This window comes from Ammodytes marinus (genome assembly GCF_949987685.1).
Source record: "Ammodytes marinus genome assembly, chromosome: 6".
Lineage (NCBI taxonomy): Eukaryota > Metazoa > Chordata > Actinopteri > Uranoscopiformes > Ammodytidae > Ammodytes > Ammodytes marinus.
The window spans coordinates 19,897,193-19,921,850 of NC_137235.1; the positions used below are offsets into that span (position 1 = coordinate 19,897,193).

The 24,658-nt window shown below is 40.9% G+C and overlaps 1 protein-coding gene across 1 annotated transcript in view; it reads left to right on the forward strand.

Annotated features, from left to right (window-relative positions):
- Positions 1-99: 99 nt before the first annotated feature.
- The window catches only part of LOC307252037 (cytoplasmic phosphatidylinositol transfer protein 1-like), an 82,778-nt gene continuing 58,219 nt past the window's right edge, over positions 100-24,658 (forward strand). The window contains exon 1 of the mRNA XM_080029571.1: positions 100-368. Within this exon, the coding sequence (XP_079885697.1) occupies positions 321-368 (48 nt within the window). The 5' untranslated portion in view covers positions 100-320. The remainder of the gene's footprint in view (positions 369-24,658) is intronic.

Consider the following 24,658-nt stretch of genomic DNA (forward strand, 5'->3'; position numbering starts at 1 on the left):
TATTTCCCGGTCCCGTTAGTTGCAGCTTGACTCCGTTGTCAGAGTGATAGAAGGAGGGGACACATCCTGAACCGAGCTCATTTCTGCGCTTCACGTTCACCGCTGCCGGAGAGAGCTTCCGCTGGTTCCGATGAAAGAACTTGGCCGTAACTCGGGGTGTCTTCCATAACCAGTGCTCCACATCATCCCACATGCGCTGACACGTCTCCAGATATTACACACATCCCGTGGGTCGGCGGAGGGAACAGTCAGTCACTTGGCCGGTTTGACACATTGTGAATACACGCAGCCTGCGAGTGACGCGCGAACGGAGGGGGAAGATGTTGCTGAAGGAGTACAGGATATGCATGCCCCTCACAGTGGAGGAGGTGAGTTTTTTTTTTTGTTGTTGTTGCCCATTTCCCCCACTCTTAAAATTCTCTTGTTTGTGTAATTTTGTATAGCACTGACTACAAGGCTCAGTGGTGTTTTTACACAACTCTTTACAGAAAACCGTTGGTTGTGAAGCTACGCACGTGCGGCAAGAGGTTAAATGAAGTGCGAGAAACAGGTTTAATGCAGTTCAAATGAACTTGAGGCGCTTCATTGAAGACTAGAGACCATTCCCCCTTTTCTTCCCCCGTGCTCTGCCACAACACATTCTAACACTTCTTTGCGGTGTTTTTATACCGCTGTGTTAAGCCTCAATTGGCCTGTTATCAAGACTTTTTGTTTGATCACACACATAACCCTCTAGGAAAAAGAACTCAACTAGCCTAATCCTAAATAGATAGACTGCCTGAGCCTACTGATTATTACTTTAGTTAGATTACGAAGCAAACAGCACTGTGTGAACCCCTGACACACTTGATCAAACCATTTTATTATGTTTTTTAAGTTTTATGAATTGGTAGAATAGACATTCTAATATTAATGGTAGGCTAGGTTCATTACACTCGCTGATCAGCAGCCTAGAACTAAGTCACACTGTAGTATGACCATAGCAATGTTGTGGTCTCTTTCAGACACTATCTCTTGGTCACGCACTCGTAGCCTACATTGACATTGCTTTGCATTGCTTGAATGCTGCCCATGAAGGCAGTGCAGTACAGTAGCCTAGTGCAGGGCCAGAGCCGTACTGTAGGCTACTTAGTGGTGTGTTTCATTCGTTCTAATATTTGCATTGCTATATGGAAGATAAAAGGGGCCATTGTCTGCATTCAGCCCATTTGGTCTCAGGTCTGAGTGTAAAAACAGAAGGTGAAGATGATTGCCCTCTTGTCCTGGCAGGACAGCACCTTTCTCAATTATCACTCATGTCATTGTTTCCTCTTCCTCCCATCCGATCTCCATAGTTTGTGTTGCTGTGATGCGTGGATGGGTGGGTGGTGGTGGAGGTTTGGGCTTCTCTGAGGACACACCATTAAGCGTGAACGGGCAACTTTAGCCATAAAATGAGGGCTTTATTGCTTTAAGTTATATTTAGGAAAGAAAGGGAGAGACGAGGGCAGATGAGTTTTTGGTCATCAGCAGCATGTGAAAACTGCAGCTATATAATAACGGCATCATCAGTTCATGCCCATTTTAAGAGAGAACGGGTGATACAACCCTGCTTTGCGTTTATAGGCTGACAGAATGGAGACAATTTTTTTCTGAAAAAGTCATAACGCGGCTCTAAAGAATAGTAATAAGGTTTACTTGGCTGCCTGAAGTATATTTTGTCATTAGGAGCAATGAGAAAGGCGTAACCCACTGACTCATGATGCAGAAACATGTGGTCAGAAGAAAAATGTCATCTTCTAATAACAAAGGTGTTGAGTGAAGAGTGTGTGTACACTCTACAAGTCTTCTGAAGTACCGTTGCAGTGTTTGGTGTTATGTGGGGTTTCTGTATCATACGTCTACTACGTGTTAACCATGCAGTTATTCAACCTTGATCCCTACCGAGCGTTTGTCTGCAACCCAGGGGAGCACATTTTCAGGGGTTTTCCCCTTTACCAAAATTCAAAACACAGGTTTGAATTCCACCATTATTCCAAAAGTTTGCTAACACTTGAAAAACAGTTGTAGTAATTCTATTTTCTGTCGATGCCAAAGGTTTGTTTGCCAACAAGCCCAATCTGTTTATCAGCTGGTGTAGATTTCTTTAGTGGTTATTGTCAAGCTGTAGGCTATGGCTACGATGAAATTTCATAGGAGTATGTATAATGAAGCAGCTCACTCCTTTTTTAACGATATTATGAAGTACAACATCATCAGAAGAGAGGTGTAACCGTCATTTGTTGATGATTATGTAAATTCAGACACAAGTTTTTACAGTGAACTTGATGCATTCGTCTTACACATTGTAGCAAACAAGCAAAGTGGCCATACACGGCTGCACGTTGCCTCTTCCATTAGTGTTCAACTTGTCAAGACGGTTCCTTACTGCTGGTTTGGGGGGTGGGGAGGAGCAGGAGGAGTAGTAGTTGTGCTGGTCTGATCTGCTTGTTGTTATCATGGCTGCACACATTCACTGGAGTGCCAAGCTCATATCCTAAAAGGTTGAGTCAAAGTTTCCTGCCCGTCCAAAAAGCGCAAGAGAGACAATGGAATTAAAAGAGGAAGGGCGGATCAGACGGACGGATGAGGGGACGAATAGGGAGTAAGGATGAACTGGAAAGAGAGAGCGAGAGAGGGAGGGAGAGAGAGACAGAGAATGTGGGAAGTTCTTTCAAATTCCCCGGGGTCATTGCGCTAACACACTGCGTGCGCGCGCTTAGATTTGGAGTCATGGGGACATGCAAGGTCACGTCTCTTCGTGTATTGTCTCTCTGGGAAGAGATTAGCGTCTGCTTGCTTGGCCGTGTGATGTCATCACAGTCTTACAACTGCAGATGTTGGACCGGTTCCCCGTGCAGTGTTTATACAAGTTTTTACACCATGTACGCAGTGGAGAAATGATTTAGCAATGCCTGTAGTGTATGAGCTGTTCTCTGTCCTTGTAATCAAATCGTGTGTGTGTGTGTGTGTGTGTGTGTGTGTGTGTGTGTGTGTGTGTGTGTGTGTGTGTGTGTGTGTGTGTGTGTGTGTGTGTGTGTGTGTGTGTGTGTGTGTGTGTGTGTGTGTGTGTGTGTGTGTGTGTGTGTGTGTGTGTGTGTGTGTGTGTGTGTGTGTGTGTGTGTGTGTGCCTGGCGAAGTCTTTTGCCCTAGACCCCGAAAGATGTAGTCACCTTCCTCAGGTTATTTATGTTTAAAGGGATAGTCTGATATTTTGCCAATTGACTTATCCGATTCATCAGTTAAACCTTTACGGACTTGCTTTCCATGACGACCACTGAAGAAATAGCTCCAATGGAAACAAGAGTGAGCTCCTCTGGTTTTTTACATTGCAAAAACATTTGGAAACATGACAATAAGCAGATCCAGGTTGACTCAGTGTAACCCAACAAAGATATTCAGATCTCAAAGAAGTGCGCAACTTTCACCGAGTTCAGTCAAAGCGTAGTTTCTTTCGTTTGAGTATATTGGTTTCAAGTTCCATCTTAAACAAGATTAAGATGTAACTCTTACCAGAACCACTTAGCCGAGAAATAATAACTTTCCCTTTCTCAGTCCCTCTGGGCTTATACTCAGCTCTGTTCTCTCCTGTGAGCGTGGCCATTCATCAGCTGCCGCGCCCATTTATTCTCTTTTTCCTGGAAAGGATAGAGAAGCGATGCATCACAAGAGACGCGCGGATAGATGTGTCTTCTCCTGCTCTGTGTTTCTGTGTGCCATTAGTGCTGCTATAGCTCTCACTCACACCACCTCCTTCGTCTCTGCTGGCTGACATTCCCCCATTCTCAAGATCGCCAGAAAAAACGCTGACATGGCCCAACCTTTGGCTCACCTGACATCACCCATACTGTGGGACGATTTTAAAGGTGCACTATGCAGTTTCAGGAGAGGGGGGATTTGTTTACATTTGCAGAGCCTGTTTACAGTTTACAAAACATTTTTACATGTAATTCTTAGTATTGAATAATTATGTCATCATCACGAACAAAATAATTTTTATATACCTGGAACCAACGTAAAACTAGTATATGTTTGTAAACAAAACTGTGGGGCCTGCTGATAAAACACAACAGTGAAACAGTCATTTTTAAGGTACATCTTTCTAATTTTAAACAGTTTCCCAATGATCCAATTTTCCTGTGAGGAAAGTTTGTCTATTCAAAGAATATACCTGTCAAAATGTTTACTTCTCTGACACACCCAAAGTTACATAAGTGCACCCTTTTAATCAAGTTTTCATTACAACTCAGACTGTAACAGCTTAATAAGCTCTGTGAAAAACAGCTTTGAATTGTGCTCACACTTACCATCACCAGACGGTTGCAGCTGAATAAAATGTTCAAGGGAATGTCACTTCTTTCAATGGGAAGCCAATCAGATCATCATTGCAGAAGCCCCAATGTCTCTTTTTTTTCTCTCCCATTAACCGTAGTGAGTCAGAGCATAATGGCATTCAGCCGTGGCCAGTGAAAAAGACAGCTTCTTAAGGCTGAATTAACTGAACATCCGAGTGTTTAGAGTCTTTATTGATGTAGTGAATACACGGTCGAACACGTCGGCTGTATGGCTGTGATGAGGTGCTAGCTTTCACATTAATGGAACGATTATGGCAACATCCCATTGTATAATATTGTCATGTGCTTTTAGACCCGGGCGGAGGGGGAGGGGACACATCCTTTTCTGTTCATTTGCTCTAAACCCAGAGGTGTGACCATTTTTGACCACCATGCTTACTATTCAAAACATTTCCAAGCAATTTCCAAGGTAAGTGTGTGTGTGTCTAGATCTCAAATCATTGTTGGATGACTGTGTATGGGTGAACGTAAGACTGGCCACTTGAATGAATGGCCAGATGGATTGCTGGAAAGACACCTGGGTTGCTGGCTTAAGCCGGCCTTTAAAAAAAAAAAGACATTACCTTCTCTGCAAGTTAAGATCCCACCAGAATTTATTAAAAAAATTAATATTGTTTCATTCAATATTCCCCACGTTACCAAATACAGTTAATTCCCCTGTACTAAAGACTCATTTAGACTCACACTGTGTGGCACAAATTGCCCACCTGCATCTGCACAGCTGGCCTTGTTGAGATATGAACACACACACACACACACACACACACACACACACACACACACACACACACACACACACACACACACACACACACACACACACACACACACACACACACACACACACACACACACACACACACACACACACACACACACACACACACACACACACACACACACACACACACACACACACACACACACACACACACACACACACACACACACACACACACACCACAGAAAAACCATTTGTTTGAAAGCAGCTGGTGCGCACATTCAAAAGCGCATTCAACACTTGATGAAGCTGTATTTCATTGTAGTGGACCCATGTAGTACTGTAATAGCATTTGAACTGCTGTGTCCAATTCTTTTTTCGAAAATGTCCAGAGAAGTGTTCATGTTGGACATACCGTATCAGCCATCAAGCATGACATTGTCAATTTGTACGTTTGTACCATTTCGCGGAACATTGCCTTCCATGGCTTGAGGCATCATTAAGTGGATGATTTTTTTTTTTTTTTCGTGAGAGCGAGATTTCTCACAAAGGGCAGTTGAAGCTTTCACCAGTGTTTGCAGTTTCTCTTTCCCCTGAGGGGTATACTACGAAGTGAGATTAACGGCTGAGCGAGGTCTGTTGAGTCTAAAGCCAGAATTATCAGTATCACGAAAGGTGTCTCTCTTTTTACCTGGCTAGATCACCGTAGTAACTGAGGCTGCACGGCTAACCTGCTCTTACCAGTTTTTGTTCCAGAGTTTGAGCTTACATTCGCCTCTTAGAGCACTGCCCTTTAATGAAACTACACCTTTGGAAATCCCGCGGACCTGAAAATATTGTCTAAGCGATACATTCTCACTAAGGGAACTAGTTAAATCAGTAAACTTATTGATCAGCGAGTTAATGAACGAAACAAAGCCGTGACATTAGGCTTACAGCAGAGTGAACTACAGAAAAACAACAACAACAACAACATCTGAGCGACTGACTGCTGGTTTGTTTCAAGCCCCTTTTAATAAGGGCTCTTTAACAAGATCGCCCTCCATTGTTCAATCCCCCAGCATGTTTCCATGACGCCAGCAGTTGATTTCATGTATCCACAGGCTAGGAGAGCTGGGAGAAGCACAACACCCAGAACAAAAGTGCTACAGCTCAGCAAGGACAGCTAAGCTTTCTTTCTAGACAAATCAGAATATTTTATTGTATTGTTTTTTTTTACAAGGCAATGTAATTGAAGAAGAAGATGTCCTCGGAGGGCAGGGTGTTCCTGCATATAGAACGGGTGTTGTAATGAAATTCAATATAAGAGTTGTGTAAAAGGACACTTTTTTGATCCCTGTAGGAAAATTCCCCTCTCATTCGAAGAGTGAGGTAAGGGGTTATAGTACGTTAGGTGGAGGGTTTTTAATATGGGCTTCACCCCCGTACTTTAACCCATAGCTGCCTACTTATAACAGCGTCTTTCAGCTCTCCACAGCACACCAAGCTGGCCTAAATTAATTTTTTTACGTTCACACAACGTTCATATTATTTTTCACAACCACACCCACTCATTCATTCACAATCTTGTTTTCTTTCTCTTCATGGTTGGACCCCTTCTCCCGCCCACTCTCAGCATTTGTTTAGAAAATGGGGCCCCTTTAAACGCTGTTTGTTTCTTTAGTGTCATGGTAAGGTGCAAGGCCTTTCTGCCATCTGGTATACATGACAATGCTGTGATTCAATCAACATCCCATTTGCTGCAATTTACTCTTGTAGAGGAAACCATCATGGGTTGTGATGGACCATTATCCACGGATGAGGCCCATTGTCATTTCCTAGATGGCTGTGTGTGTGTGTGTGTGTGTGTGTGTGTGTGTGTGTGTGTGTGTGTGTGTGTGTGTGTGTGTGTGTGTGTGTGTGTGTGTGTGTGTGTGTGTGTGTGTGTGTGTGTGTGTGTGTGTGTGTGTGTGTGTGTGTGTGTGTGTGTGTGTGTGTGTGTGTGTGTGTGTGTTTGTGATTATGTGTCAGTGCGCCCGTGTGTGTGTGTGTTTGTTATATCCCCAGAAAGGCTGTTTCATAACCCGAGAGCTACAGTATATGAGATCGTCACGCCTCTCCGACAGTCACACTACAGAGAGGGTCCGTTTTCACTCATCCCCGGAACAAATTCTGCTTGTCTGTCTCTTGTATACGCACCCACACTTTTGAGAGAAGGTGTGTATACTTGTGTCTACGAATTTAACAGCAACACACATACAAACTACACGGGCAGACAATCATTGCCTGGATATTATAAGCTGCTTGGCAACCTGTGCTCCATAGCAGCATCCACCACTCCAGTCCTGATGTACGCTCGAATAGATAGATGAGGCCAATCATTCAGTTCAGTGTGCCGTGTGAAGCGTAACACCGTGCCTGATGATGGCTTTTATGGCAAATAACTTGGCATGAAATGAAAACCTGTCAGCATCACTTGGGAGTGTCCCCTTCCCTGTTTTTTTGTGTGCTTTGTTTTTCTCCTGAATAAAACATATATTGTGTTGTTTTTGTTATAACTGTTTGTCCTGTCATATTCAGCCAATTCTAAAATAAAATACAAAATAATAAATTTATTTCAAGAACTGCAGCAGGCATGACCTTGTTCAGGGCTATTGGCTTACTTTTAAAATACCTCCTTAAAAAATCATTTGACTTGTTGTTGATACTGCTCTTTTGCAAAGTTAATTTTTATAGTTAATAATATATATATATTTCTTAATGAATTTTCGTATGAGACTGCCTTGTGTCATTAAAGGGCCTTTCCCACCGCCGCGCGGCAACCGCCCTCTCAACCGCCTCCTTGCCAGAGGACTCCACCGGTGAGCCCGGCGTTTTGAGAAGCGGCTGCTGCCTCGGCGGCCATGACAGCGAGATGCTTCGGTGATCGTATCGTTGATATAGCCCGACCAGAAGTCCACCACACTTATTTCTCTCTTTCTCTCTCGTATAACGATGTTATAGTCTCTCTATATGAGCTTTTATGAAGAATAAAAGTACAGAGAGAAAATACAGTTCCGTCTAAAAAATATTTCCCCTAGAAAATCGTCTTCAATCACTGGTTCCACATGTTTGTGTTCAACGTCGAATATAGTATATCCAATCTTTTTTAAACGACAGACACTTTAACATTGACTTAAAACATGGTAGATCCGTGTTGTTTATGTCTGTACTCCGTTTGCAACGATGCCTTGTACTCCCGCCTTGCCGCCGGGCGGCTGCCGCTGAAAGTTTCAACACGGGGAAAGCTGAGCGGTTGGGGAAAATCTGCGTGCGTTCACGTGGGCGGCAACCGCTTCCTGGTCCAACCGCCGCGGCTGAACCGCCTCCTTTGCCGCCTTCCCTCAGCCGCCCTTCCCTCATTGAAATGAATGGAGGCGGCGGCGTTGCCGCGCGGCGGTGTAAAAGGGCCTTAATGAAAAAAAAATCAGGATATCTTCCACCATGTCACCACTGCACCAACAAATGACAGGAGGCTCTGTTCCCCAGTAGCAGTCACAGTATAAAGGCTGCTGCTAAATCTGGAAAGTGCCGCTGAAAATAGAGACAAACTTCTTTGGATCAAAGAATCACCTGCACATGTTCATGCCTATGCTGCTTCTTAGGTAAGGCTGTAAAGGCATGCTCTGAACGGAATGCAACATTAGCTTCTGACCTTACTGTTTCTAGAACAGGATTGGTCTTGCATTTGATCTTCAGTATAACTGCAAATAAAACCTTTTTTGTGTAAAGGTAATGTCATCCAAATATGTACAAATCTAGTAAACGGCTGAGAGGCTGGAAAGAGGAGGGTGAGTTAATGGATTTTTTTGCGTGAGATGAAGCTTTGCAGCCTCTTTAGTGCTTGACATTACAGACATGTATTTGCTGCACTCAGCACAGCACTTACAAGTGGATTTGCGCACATTTCTTTGTTGTTTATCAGAGGAGATTTCACAGGCTGTGAACTCCCGACTGCTCTCTGAAAGATGACAGGAATGACATGGACTAGTTTATTCTCTGGCAGGATGTGTTTTATGGGGGGGAGGGGAGATTAATATTTGAAAAAGATCATTTAATGCCAATGGCAGCAAGGTTACAGTGCTTGGGCAGTCATACAGCGTCAGAAATTATATTGTTGAAGTAGATGTTATAGTGAAGGGACACTCAATGTCTTGTTCTTGTATCGTAATAATGTGTGGAGATTCAAAATGACCCCTATAGAAATCTGTGTGACATAGCATATGCAACACCCATGTCTACTAGTGTTGATTGATCTACATTCTGTGAGAAGTGAACCATTAACCTCAGTGCTCACAGTGTGACCGTATGTAAAGAGCTAAATGAATGAATGAATTGGATGATGAGATCAATAAAGAACAGTGTTACACTGTTGGGAGTCACATTGCTCACAGTTGACTTTTTATTCTCTTTATCGTTGTGTTCTGCCCTTCACAACAACCCTTGTTTATTCCAGTGATGGCTTTATCGGGCCATCCCGTTACTATTTGTCCCAACCACAACCAAATCCCCACAAACCATCTGTGTTTTTATGAATTATTGAAAAGAATATTCTGCCAAAAAACTGAGGAGGATCTAGCACGATAAACACTTCCCTTAGCTGTTAGAATAAAGTGTTGAAGAGTACAATTCGACCACACGCATAACAATAAGTCAATTTGGATCCCGGCTGTGATGCAGTTAATGTTTTTCAGAAAGCAGAATCATGAGCACTATTAAGATTTGCAGGAATGTTTTGTTTTTCCTCTGTGGGTAGTCCCTGGATGTTTTCTTAGCGCTGCGGGGCGCTAAACACTGTTGATATAGTGCCATTTAAGAACAGTGAACTTACTATCTCCGACCTTATGACTAATGTTGTCTGAGTGAAAACAATGGAACTATCTTTCAGAGCCACACATTTGTGAATTAGTTTATTCACAGTCGATCTTTCTGAAATGCTCTGATTTAAGGTTGAAATAGTTATGTGCTATTATCATTTTTTTTTGGAACAATCTTCTTGCCTGTTTGCTATAAGCTATGGGTGGCATTTTCAACTGGGAACCAGGACGATTAGCCTCCGCTTTTGTCTTTTAATTTGTTGAAGGTCATCTAAATATAAAATACCCTCACCAACCCAAATATAGGCATTGCCATTTTAACATTGTGAATTAAAAGCCATAGACCATAAACTTGGTCGCTGTTAAGTTTTTTGTTGTTATTTGGTTTGTTTTGTTTGTTGCTTCTTTATCCAAAAGTGACCAAACACACAGGAGACACTGGCCTTTGACAGAAGACATACTTTTAATGCATGCAACACACTGTGGAAATAATGCACAAAACATCAATTTATTTCCCTTAACACCTATTGGACTGCAATCCTCTGGTCGACTCAGAATATGAACTTTTATTTGTTTCTTTGAAGGGGCTGAGAACAAACTAAATAATTCAGCCTCTTAATACCTCCATTACTTCAACAAATGTCACATTGATAATACTATCACTTGAGCGTGAAAATGGCTTTAAAGTGGCATTGTGTTTATTTAGCTATGCTATCAGCGGCCAGCCATGTACTGTTTGCTCTGACACTCATTAGTGCTTCGGCTGTATTGTTAACTGTTTGCCTCTATTTTCTGAATAGCTTTTACCACTGGAAGCTATGAAGCGTGAGTTGTCATCTGATAAAATTGAATTGAATGTTCTGTTGGCCCTTTTCTCGCCCACTGCTCTTTCACTTGCGTGTGTATTTGTATATGTGTACGTGTTCACAGGCACAGAATGGATGTTTTTCTCCTTCTTGTTGTTGTTTTACAACCTTGTCTCTTGCACAGTAACTGCCAGGCCCTGCTTTAACTCCAGAGACAGACTAATATATGGAGTAAGTGCAGCAGAAGATGGGACACAGGAGAGAAATATTGGAGAATAATAGTCTCTAGAGAGATGAGGAATAGAGATTTACCAATACGGGATGAGGGTAGACAGACGGAGATGGTCGGGGGAGATTCTGCAGACTACTTGCTGTAAAAAAAAAATACATGCAGATGGAAAGAGGGAGAGAAAGAAAAGAGGTGGATGGAGACAGCGAAAAAGCTTGAGTATGATGGCATGACTCATGAGGAAGTGCTGAAGAGTTGCGGAGGAAGTCGTCTACCGTTTAATGCTTTTGGTTTCTGAAAAGCTCTTTTAATGTCAGGGAAACTGTGGCCCAGGTGTCAAGGTGATGTTACTGATTGCCACTGTATTATCAGCGGCTTTAAAAGGATCTTACGGGAATAAATATGTATAGTTTTTTTTTCAAATGACTTAGTCCTCTCAAATGGAATGAAGTTAGTGATTTATGATTCACAAGTGCATCTATTTTGTACTTTACTGTTGGAAAGTTTTGACAGGTTCGCTTCCACTGTGTGTGCTAAGGAGGACAGTTTTACACTCGGGATAAGAATACACTGGCGCACGCACACTGGTCATCATGCTGTTCTGCTGTGCCTGCAGCCCACACACAGGTGCAACGCGTCTTTGGAAGAACTATCAGCTCAGCCCACACAAGCACACACACACACACACACACACACACACACACACACACACATACACATTTAGTGGGCTATAGATAGCTATATATGCTGACACACTTCATTATCATCCTGCGTTTCCATGGTGACCAGTGCCATCCATCCCTACCATTACCCCCATAGCGGAGTGGATTATAGTGATTATAGTGTAAGACCATCCCTTGGATAACTGTCAAATAATGAGGCATATGATGGAGTCTTACCTTCCCTCAAGCTTGGGATTTAGCACCGAGAACTGTTTCAGCTCAGACACCATGTTATATGGGGATAAAACAGGCTGTGCTGTTTCCCCAGGTAAACACAATTATTAATCTGTTGCTCTCAGGTGGTCGGATGTTGCTTGGAGCGTGTATGTGCAAACATTGCTAGAGCAGCAAGAAGTTAGCGCTCCTACTTGCATTTCAGCAAAAATAAAGAGAAACAACACTAACATGCTAAATGTAGGCAGGTAATGGTAACCACATTCAACACCCTATTTGAAGGTGGGACCCACTTAAAGTTATTACAATTCACATTGAGAGGAACATGAAAATCTGTACCTAATGTCGGTAGCACATATTTTGCCTATTGGCCTGTTTGTGACGCTAAAGGAAAGTCAGTCTGAATAACCCTTGATTCATGAGTGTCCGGACAAAACGTCATGCCACTGCATCCAATAGCTGTTGAGACACAGACACAACGGTGGACATTTGAAAAAAAAAAAAAACATTTTCACTTTAAAAAAAGTACTTTAGCCGTCTCTAGCTGAGTCTATTACATGTTGCATATATAAAACTTGGATGGAGAACTGAGTCGAAAAAAATAAATAGTTAATCCCTTGATGGCCCTCAACCCACTGTTCAGCAATTAAACTCTCATCAGTGGCAAACATATTTCAAGTCAGAAGAACATACCTCAACATGTCTTGCACATCTTAAAGGTTTTTCTGTCTTTGAAATATTTCGTCTGATAGACCTTATAAGCCCTTGACAGTGTGCATGTTATTGTGTTAGGATTTGTCGACAGTAAATCATGTTCTTTTTCACTGTTCTGCTGTTGTCACCAAGATTTGGAGCCTTCATCTAGATAAGAGAATCCATGTCCTTCGATTGATTACACTGCTACGGTTGACGGTGTGCATTGTCCTGTATTTGCTTAAAGTAGCAGCTTGAGTGCAGCTTTTTCTTTTTTTTTCAGGTTGAACTATCTACCACACATTTGTGAAGAACTCCCATAATGGCCATTCTAGGGCAAACGCACAGGTTCAGAACTGGTGTCAGCTGGAAAATGAGTCAGATTGTCTCAGTTCCCAGTAGGTTGAGCTCTTGGTGGGTGCAGGGTTTTCAAGGGGACAGCAGGCGTGCTACAAGGTCAATATTTCCTCTGTCACTTCAACGCAAGGGAATTGTGATGAAGGAACAAAGAGATCATTAGCTCCACGTCTTATCTTAATGGCTTCACAGTGAAGGCTGATGTGCAGTCAGTCTCAGCCGCTAGAAGGAGAGCGATAGGATGTGTGTGTGTGTGTGTGTGTGTGAGAGAGAGAGAGAGAGAATTACTGTCTCCCATGATTATAAAGTAAAGAGTTCTCAACCCTTCTCTGAGTGAAGATTGATTTTCTTCCCCACTCGTACGTGTGTGTGTGTATTTCCCCCTGTTTTAGTGTCATCTTCAACTGACTCAGCCCTGACCACGGCATTTTTTGTGTGATTTAGAGGATTAGGGAGCATAAATGCCTGCTAAGATGTATTGACTGTTGAAGTGTGTGTGTGTGTGTGTGTGTGTACATGTGTGTTGGCTGTTCACAGAGCACAGTGAAACATCAGAGGACAAGATGAAAAATATTTGAGGAAATACATTTCATCATTAATTCAGTTTACATGAAAAGGATGAAAGAAAAAGCTGCCCAATAATAAACAAACAAAAAATCGAATTATTATTATCTTTCATTTATTTCATTTATTTATTATTTGCTCCTGTTTTAACAATAACCCCTGTTTTTTCTGACCTCAAAAGCAAAATCAATTTTATCTTAGATGGAAAATAAACATAATATTTTGGCAGGTATTTTTCTCTATAGTACACTACATTTACATTTGTACACTAAAAAGAACATGATATTCATCACCAACACAATTGGAATCGCAGAGGTTGCAAAATCTTTCACTTCTTTCCAGCCCTTTGTACCTTCCAGTGACTTTGGGTATTCTGGTGTTATTTGTTCTAAAATTGCATATAGCCTGCCTGGACTTTTGGTTTTCATACAGCAAATATTTTTCTAATTTAAACTCTTGTTTAAATTCTATGTACGTGTCACAGGAAGTCATGCTTGTAAGCTCGCTCTGCCACCTCTGAATGAATTGATCTTGCAACCTCTGCTCAACAGTTCTTTTCAGCCAGTTAATGTAATGTAATGTATATCTTGACTGATATGGATGATGATGACAATTTGCTGAAACCAGTGTCAAACTTGCTCTTATGCTGAAATAAGTAGTTGTGTGTAGTAGTGTGTGTGTGTGGACCAAATAACATAATCTTTTCAAAGGGGCATTAGGCTGTAAAATGAGGACATTCTTGTCATGTGTTATAATGGTAGATCACCGATGGTCGCAGCACATCAAGCAACTGGCCACACTGATCTTGTGACTTTCTTTTCCTTTTGGGCTTACTTTCTTTGGTAACCTGAACATCAATGTTGGTAAACATGAGCGTGCTGTGTTCCATCATCTCAATTTCTTAAAGTCCTCACATTTCAAAATTATGCTATTTGGGGCTAATTAAAGTGCTTACTCTGTGTTTTTTCTGTCTTAACATAACAACAGATTAATGTTTCATGACAGCCATCTTAAGAGTGTGACTGATTTGTATGTCCCATTAGGTTCATTTGATGTCTGCGGTGCAAACAATCTAAGTGTGCCTCTTGTAAAGACTAGTATCGCTCCTCTCTTTCCATCACGGTTCACCTTCCTTTCACTTTCCAGGTTTTACAGCCCTGGAAAGACAAACAGCGGGCAGATGTACCGTCTCTTTAAATAGACCTAAATAGTTCTTAACAGGCAGCGTGATCAGGTCTGCTTAGAGTCAGGCTGATCCTCACAGCCTCTATGAATTTTCATACGAGTTAACATTTTTTCGTTCACCGCTGTTCTTTCTCCACTGTAGAACTGCTGCTGTCATTACCAAGGAAACTATTTATAATAGAGGAAACGTTTATTTCATGGGGAGCATTGCAAGATACGAAACACATTTAGCTTGGATACACAATCCAAAATGTATATAATACATGCACACACTGCTAATGGCTACATGAACATCTTTATTTACTATTCACTTTCAACATTATTTGAACATGCAGTGTGAATATTAGCCATATCACTTATGTCCCTACATGTAGTCCCTGATTTGATTCATCCCAAAGTGATCAGCCCGTGCTTGTTTCTTACTTGTGTATTTCTTTCTTTTTTTTCTTGCTGTTTTTTTCTTTATCAGACAGTTTGGAGAGACATTTCAGAGTTGAAATGGAGCAAAGAGGGGAATGACATGCAGACTTGCTTGTGTCTTTCTGACCCAAAATGATCTGTTTGTTGGATGCTAACACTCTGCTGATCACTTCCCACACATATTTATTTTTTGCTCTGTGCATGCTTGCGTGTTTTTGTTAGCATATGAATCACTTTCATCCTGTGCACCAGTCCAAGAATTTACTGGGCGGAAAGAGGGAGAGAAGGGGTGCTGAATACTTGAATTGAAGATACTTGAAAAGCGCACATGCTAGAGTGAGAGTTGAGCCAACAAAAAAAAAAATCCCTGAAACGAAGCTCATGGTTGTTTCTGGTGGCGTTTATTAGTCATCATCAGGACCAACAATTTATGGCTTTTAAAAAAAAACTTTATTTATTATTATTTTCATTATATATATTGTATGCAGCAGTGTCACATGTTTGACTATTTTGGTAAAGGCTCATTAAAAAGTGAGACACAGCAAACTTTACGTGGGATAACTGACAGCGTTGGCTGAATACAGATTTGTGGGAAGAAAACACAAACAAAAGATTAGGCTCTCTTTAAGTGTTGTTTTAGTGAGATGGACAACTACAGATGTGGATGCATTTTAGATCAGTGTTATGCATCCACTGTAGACACAGAAGTCCATTGAAAATCACCAGCAATTTACAACTTCAATATATCATTACAAATGAACTGAATCTTGTATTTAGCCTGGTATAGTTATTCAGCTAAACAAATACCAAGTATAACAGTCAATTAAAGTATGTCTAAAACATTCCTGCCTATTTCCAATAAACCTATCACTTAGGCCTGGTCACAGTTGAACTTTTCAGGGCATGATTCCTGTAAAAACTGAGACTGTGTGCCTTTTTGAAAGAGGAAATGAAACGTTCTTCCTTTACAAATCAAAAATCTGAGGTCATGAGCAATAAATAGATAAATATATTGCTGTGTAACCGTCCTCACGGTCATTCTCCTGAATTCAAGCTTTCTCATTAACTAGTACTAGGCTACTTCACAAGCTAATATGCTAGCTTGTTTTACGTTTTATTCTGCCAAACTTAATACGCTTAACATACAGAGGTTATGATATGTAAATTACCAGCAAACAAGTCATATTATAGGTCAACAACAACATAAATACTTTCTTTTTTTGCTGCTGAATCAAACCTCCCGGACCTCTAATGTAAAATATAACCTACTTCCTAGGCTGCTAGTCATCTGTTGTTTATGGTAATTTGCAGGGCTGGACTGGGCCAAAAAATCGGCCCTGGCATTTTGGACCCAGACCGGCCCACCACAATTGATCGACCGCCCACCAGAACACATTTATCACGGTCCCTTTAAAGATGACTGTTCAATTGAATTAAATTAAAATGTTGGTTTATTTTGAACAAGTATACAGACATATAATACAATAATATTATACTGTAGTAGCTATAGTATTCTGTTGTGGGAGGTGCTCAAAAATGCCTCTAACATGGTAGGCTCAGGACGGACAAAGTAGCCTAATCAACCTCCTGCTCCTTGCTCTCTCTCTCGACAGACTCCTCTTCTGTGGATGGTGTCTCAACCTGTTTCATAAATGAGGAGAGACACACAATTGATTGAGGTTTTAAGGATGTATCAGTTAAAGAGGTAGAAAGATGCATTACAATATAGAGTTATATAGGCAAAATTTACAAATTGTTGTTTTACCAAGTAAACCAATGTGAAAAAAGTGTACAAAAGTAATGGTCTAATGTGTGTATCATTCTAAAGTACATGATGGTCTAGAAAGCAGGTCTAGTAAAAGAAACTCAACAGCTTGTAAAAAGTAAGTACAATTCTGTGGTGCTCTAATTTTCTGAATGTTTCTAAAAAAATATGAAGCCTAATGCCCCAAACACTCAAAGTGTTGTGAAAGGAGAAAGTGTGACAACTTTATGTTGCATATTTGAGTGATTTTACTTTTCTGCATTACTGTTAACTTTGAAATATGTTAATATATTTTTAATGTTCAGTTCAAATTACAGTCTGTATTTTTAAATTGCATTTAAATTAAATTCAAGTATGTTTTAACCATGTCAACAATCAGTACAGAAAAATATATTGAAGTCAAACATTATTAAATCCACTATACAGAATAAGTAGCCTACACAGGGCTGTACGCTTATTTTTTTAGGTAGTAGCACTGGTGCTAGCAAGCAAAACAAATCAGTAGCACAAAAATAAATTTGGTAGCACACAAAGTATGATCGAACACTTGCATAACCTTAACCCTTGCATTTCGCAGTAATTACCTTTGAGCCTGTCATCTTGGTCTCATTTGAGATTCTCAATTAATATTAGCCTATATCCTAGTGTGTGCAGTAATAATTGTAGAAAAATGAATAGGGTTGCACTGATTGCAATTTAGACAAAATAACCTAACCTGCCAATTCCAATTTTTTGCTGATTCAGAATAATTTCTCCCCATAAAACTATAAAAATAATATCTATCTATATATTTTTTGTATATAGGGGAAGGTGGGGTGATTTGTGCATTTTGGAAGTTGCAAAACCCCTTGTTTCTAGAAAACCGTGGAAGAAATTGGAAATGTGACCACATATTTAAGAAGAGCCATCCATTTGACTCATCCTGTAAAGAAGGGAGACACAAGGAATAAGATATAAGCACATTTAAGCACAAAAAACTGTGTTTTGCCTTTCAAAGTAAAATTTCCATGATCAAGGTTTTTTGATTATTGTGTCTGAACAATTATAGACACGTTTGAAAACATTTGACACATGTTTTAGTGCTTTGGTATGCTACACTTTGAGTCTATATAGTTAGCACAATGTCAACCCTAAATTGCTGCATCATGCCTATTATCCAAAATTCTGGGGATGGGGTGATTTGTGCGCAAGGGCCTGGGTGAGTTATAAGTAAGTAAGTAAGTAAAATGTATTTATAAAAGCACATTTATGACAGTTTGCACTGTCCAAAGTGCTGTACATAGTGCATTCAGTAGGTAAACAATGAAGGTAAAATAACAATAACCAAAATAAAAGACGTAAAGCCCATACATCCACATAAACACAGATAGTAGTGCAGAGGTAAGTAAGTAGTGCAGAGGTTAATGGGGAGGAAACACCAGGGTGTACATATGGGTTTTGAGCCTTGATTTAAAGGCAGTAATGTAGGGGGAATCACATTTGTCAGGTGGCAGTTGGTTCCACAAGCACGGAGCAACTAGTGCAAAGTACATTTCTGAGAGTTGTGCCAGTGGCATGGCTGTATACGCTGGTCACCAAAAGAAAGTGATTGTCTACAGTAGCTCAGAAGAGAGTGACATCTCAATTCCACTTAACGACACCACTGATGAGAGTTCAGATGGCCAGAAAGATGATGATGGTGACTTTGTCATTGTGACACAATGACGCACAAATCACCCCACTACGTGGGGTGATTTGTGCGACAAGACAACTTTTTTTCCGAAAGCTATATTTCTTAAACAGTTTATTCCAGATCCAAAGTTTTTATTGCCAGGGATGCACAACATCCTGAAATATATGTACATATTTGAGTTGGAGACTTAACTGTCAAGGCCTCACTTTAAAATCACTTTGAGTAAAAAGTTGCACAAATCACCCCACCTTCCCCTACACAGCATATCATTATTATATTAATAATAATATATTTTTTTAGAAAATGTCCTTCTGTTAGCCTAATTACAACCAAACTTTAAAACATTAAACATAGCCTATTAAATAAATAAGTATACATATTGGTATAATGTAGGATAAATTGAATAGGTTGTTGTAAATGTGTTGGGAGTAGCCTAGTTCTTCAGTGGCTTATTTCAAACTTTGAAAATAGACTACTGTTGACTTTTCTCAGCAGCTGAAGGATCTTTGCCTTTCAAGCTAGCGCACTGCAGGGCTGTGAAGCGCTAACTTCCTGTTCTTACCTGCTTCAAAATAAAAGTCAACTCATTTTTGGCTAGCAACAGACTTTTAATGTGAAGGCGCACATGAAATGTTCTGTTTGCACACGCGCTAACTTAACTGCGTTAAGAGCCGTCTCCTTCCGGTTATTACCGTTTGTGAAGTTTATTAGACGCTCGAATCGCCACATCTTTAACCAGCCAAAGTGGAGGGTAGACTCAATAACTTACTCGCCTAAGACTACATTCACCCGCATTTGGAGAATGTTAATGTAGAGCCCTCTAAGCAGTGTTGTGCATCGCTCCTCTGTGTCTCAAAGAGACAGCCTCTCCTCATTATCAACCTGTCGCACTAGTGCGAGTGGACTTGTATTCATCATCGCACGTGATCAATTTCAGTAGCAAATGCGATCAAAACTGTCGCACTGTACAGCCCTGAGCCTACAGCAAGAAGCAAAAACTGACAGCTTCCTCAATTCAATGTTGATCAGCTAGCAAAGTAATGCTACTCTTTCAATACACCAACAACAGAGCTATTTAACTCCTCAAAGAAACCACAAGAGAGCTAGCAAATGTTTAGTAGGTTATTTGTGGTGTTAGCTAAAATAGCCACTTTGACCTGGCTCTATAGATGGCTCTATACACCATAATGTTATAACGCAGGCAGCTAGCTGTTGGCAAACTGCATGCTGTGTTAACATTTAGCAAGCTAGCTACAAAAATAATTGTTCTCAACATAACTTTATTTTCAACTTCTTACCACTAGTCCAGCAACTGTCTCCTTTCCGTTTCTTTTCTCGAGTAGTTTTTCTGTCTGTTAGTGACGTGACTTGATTGAGTGATTTACAGCCGAGGCCCAAGGGGCGGGATCTCGGCTCGCTGCTGTGTGCGTGATTGGGCCAGGCCCAGCCTAGATCATAATGGGTAATGGCCTGGGACAAAGTTTTATTTAACTTTCAGGTGAAGTTGACAGCCTGCAAGCACCTATTGTCCATGGCACTCCCGAGAGGGAAGGGACCTCGGCCCTGGGCTGTGTGACTTGGCCGGGCCCGGCCCATTTAAAAAAATAAAATAAATAAATATATATTATATATATATATATATATATATATATATATATATATATATTATATTTATTTTTTTAATTTTTTTATATATATATTAGAGGTGGGCATAGATTAATTTTTTTAATCTAGATTAATCTAGATTAATTTTGGAATTAATCTAGATTAATCTAGATTAAAATGGCTCATTTGAATTCATTCATAATATGTGTGTGCTCCCTAAATAATGACTCAAAGTAAGTCTTTGAGAACGTGTTTCTCAAGCCAGGTGGCGCATCAGCCCAGGGGCTCATCTCCTGTGCAGGTGCACACCTAATGCATCAAGTTAACTTGCGTGCAGAAAGAGGATGTCACGGAACTCATGTCCGTTAGCTTTTCAATATAAGACTGTCAAAATAAAAGTCCCGCAAAACAATCGTTATTTTGGGGATTAACTTCTCCGCGTGAGAAATTTTAGTTGTAGGCTAGCGTGTGAGAGTGTGAGCTGGTTGATATGAGTGTGTCTCACGGCCAAAAGGGTGAGACTTGGCAGCTCTGTCAGTTGTCAAACAAAGCGGACGGACGTGGTCTCTATAGCAACGAGATCAGCTGAGCTATCACTGATAAAAAAAAATATTGTTTCCATAATGATTTCCATAGCCTTAAGCCATAGGCTAGCCTACATGTTGTGTAATTCAGTGATTTTCAACCTTTAATGAGTCGAGGCTATGCATTGGCTTTGGCGATTTCCCTTGCCTCTTTTTTTTCTCTCCACACAAAGCTCTCCCATTGCACACACGCATGCCCCTTCCGAGAGCACAGACTGTTAGAACTCCTACAGTAAACCAATTCCGCATTGCACAAGGTGCAAACAACCTTGGTCTTGTCGAGGTTTCCATTGGGAAGCTTCTTAAAAATACATTTTCCCTGAAGCAAACCCGGCGGCTTCCTAGCTGCATCCATGTCAGCACGTTACGTTTGATGTGGTAGGCTACACAGGTGCGAAGTCGGACTCGTTCTGACTCGTGCACTACAGTGCAATTCGGCCAGGTATACATCCGCGCTAAAATAAGAGGAATAAGAGATTAACGGCGATATTTTTTTTTATCGCCGATAAGAGTCTGGCGTTTATTTATTTATTTATTATTCTTTCGGACAATTCCACACAATACACAATTTTCTCTTGCAAATATTCATACATCATACTTTGTGTTGTCCGAAGGGAGACGGAAGAAGCCAAAGGCTTATCAGGTCCCGCCCCCATCAGACAGATTTGTGAACAATGTTTGAGAGAAATGGTACAATTGTGTATCTGGAATGAATTTTAGATCTTTAAGTCCATCTCATGAAAAATGGGAGCAAAAACAAAAGTGTTGCGTTTATATTTTTGTTGAGTGTATAGGGGAAGGTGGGGTGATTTGTGCAACTTTTTACTCAAAGTGATTTTAAAGTGAGGCCTTGACAGTTAAGTCTCCAACTCAAATATGTACATATATTTCAGGATGTTGTGCATCCCTGGCAATAAAAACTTTGGATCTGGAATAAACTGTTTAAGAAATATAGCTTTCGGAAAAAAAGTTGTCTTGTCGCACAAATCACCCCACGTAGTGGGGTGATTTGTGCGTCATTGTGTCACAATGACAAAGTCACCATCATCATCTTTCTGGCCATCTGAACTCTCATCAGTGGTGTCGTTAAGTGGAATTGAGATGTCACTCTCTTCTGAGCTACTGTAGACAATCACTTTCTTTTGGTGACCAGCGTATACAGCCATGCCACTGGCACAACTCTCAGAAATGTACTTTGCACTAGTTGCTCCGTGCTTGTGGAACCAACTGCCACCTGACAAATGTGATTCCCCCTACATTACTGCCTTTAAATCAAGGCTCAAAACCCATATGTACACCCTGGTGTTTCCTCCCCATTAACCTCTGCACTACTTACTTACCTCTGCACTACTATCTGTGTTTATGTGGATGTATGGGCTTTACGTCTTTTATTTTGGTTATTGTTATTTTACCTTCATTGTTTACCTACTGAATGCACTATGTACAGCACTTTGGACAGTGCAAACTGTCATAAATGTGCTTTTATAAATACATTTTACTTACTTACTTACTTATAACTCACCCAGGCCCTTGCGCACAAATCACCCCATCCCCAGAATTTTGGATAATAGGCATGATGCAGCAATTTAGGGTTGACATTGTGCTAACTATATAGACTCAAAGTGTAGCATACCAAAGCACTAAAACATGTGTCAAATGTTTTCAAACGTGTCTATAATTGTTCAGACACAATAATCAAAAAACCTTGATCATGGAAATTTTACTTTGAAAGGCAAAACACAGTTTTTTGTGCTTAAATGTGCTTATATCTTATTCCTTGTGTCTCCCTTCTTTACAGGATGAGTCAAATGGATGGCTCTTCTTAAATATGTGGTCACATTTCCAATTTCTTCCACGGTTTTCTAGAAACAAGGGGTTTTGCAACTTCCAAAATGCACAAATCACCCCACCTTCCCCTATATATTAAAAAAAAAAAAAAAAAAAAAAAATATATATATATATATATTTATTTATTTTATTTTTTAAAATGGGCCCGGCCCGGCCCAAAATGCCTGCCGGCCCACCGCCCGGTACGCCCGATGGCCAGTCCAGCCCTGGTAATGTGGTTGTGTTGAGGTTAGAAATAATGCACGTACAGTAGCACCTCCTAGCAGTTTGACAGAGAAAGGGGGGAAGAAGGAGACTGTTGTAAAACTGAGCCAAGCTTGCAGTTAACCTTTATCTGAGCTGAGGCAGGAATGTTTTGCTGGATAATTAATAAGATGTGGCTGTGTCTCGTCGCCGTCTAACTCCAAACTTTGTCTCCTTCCGACTTCCTTCCCCTCTGCACCCCTACTGATGTCATTGGACACACACACACACACACACACACACACACACACACACACACACACACACACACACACACACACACACACACACACACACACACACACACACACACACACACACACACACACACAGACACTATATACACACATGCACATGCACACGCATTTGCTCACATGCCGGCCAAGAATCAACAGTGCAGATATTTTGGAAAAAGCAGAGAGTGCTTTCCTTGAAAAATAAAGGGGGAGGAGTGGCATTGCTGCTGGGCTGATTTGGCCTTAATAGGGCTTTGACGTCAGAGGGAGGCCAAACGGGACTGAGGTGCATATTTGTAAGAGCTTCACTCAAGAGGCCTTGATAGAGGACCTTTTTCACTCCCTCATTTTGCTGTTACTGTGAAGTGTATTCCACTTGGCGCCCCATCTGGGACTCGCAGGTTTGCGCTGCTTAACAAATATTGTTATCAGTATGCTATGCATTGAACTGAACTGAAAGTGTAAAAGCCACAAGGTCTATCTGCTATGTCAATGGCATCAGCACATCCAGTGTTTTGCTATTGGATTAATCTGAAAGGGTGTTATCATAATGTAATAAAACTGCAGTGGCAATTTGATATCTGTTGAAACATTGCAAAAAAAAGTCTCATATTTTATTAATATCATTTGATCATCAAGATTTATTTATACAAATATTACAGTGTTGGATTTATTTTGTGTGTATGCTGCACTCATTGAGCTGCCAAGGGGTAACATTACTAAGTCAGCTAGATGGATAAGTGTTGAGACAGTCACTGCGCATACATTTATTGTATCTCTCTCTGTGAGTGACCGGAGTTGTGCTTGCGTGTGTGAAAATCACATTTGCTGCATGTTTGCAGATGGGTGACGCAAGCAGCCCGTCGGGGAAGTGGGAAGCGGTCCAGAGGGCTGGACTGTACGCTGAGGCTGAATGTCAAGTTTCCTTTTGTTTACCTTCCCCCTTCCTTCACTGCTCCAAGCGGAGACATGCAGAGAAGGAGCGAAAAAAGGAAGGAGGAGGGGGGGGGGGCAAAGGGAAGATTTAGGAGGAGTAAGAAAGCGGGATGTGGGGGGGGGGGGCAGTTACAGCCAACAGCTGGGAGGAAGTCATTTGTAGAAAAGCCGAGGTGGTGCCAAAAAATGTACACAGTGCATGGTGGAGTAGGCCTCTACATAGAATGTTGGTATGTCTACAGAAAGCTGGAAAGGCAGGTGGATAAAATATCCATCATATTTGTACACACACAAAGTTATTATCATGACTGATACAACCTAAATCATAGAGCGTGTCAGGGAGGGACCATAGGGGAGGGACCAAAGAAAACAAGTCGAGCGGTTGAGGTATTTGGATTCGAATCTCTATCCCAACTGCTGTTTTCTCCCCAAATCATATAACCCAGCTTTAAGTTCCAAACATTGGTTAACCCATAAGTAAAATGACCAACTCCTCTACTTTTTTTGATTTTTTTTAAACTGGGTCTACTTAATGATTTTTTTCAACGCATCAGTAACTTCCATCCCTTTTCACACAGAAAACAAATGAAGATTGGAGAAATAATATACATGCCCTTTAGCAATCATTGTTTATGTGTGGCTTGTTTAGGTCTGGCTTGTTTGTGATTATCACGCAGCAGTCCTGCAGCT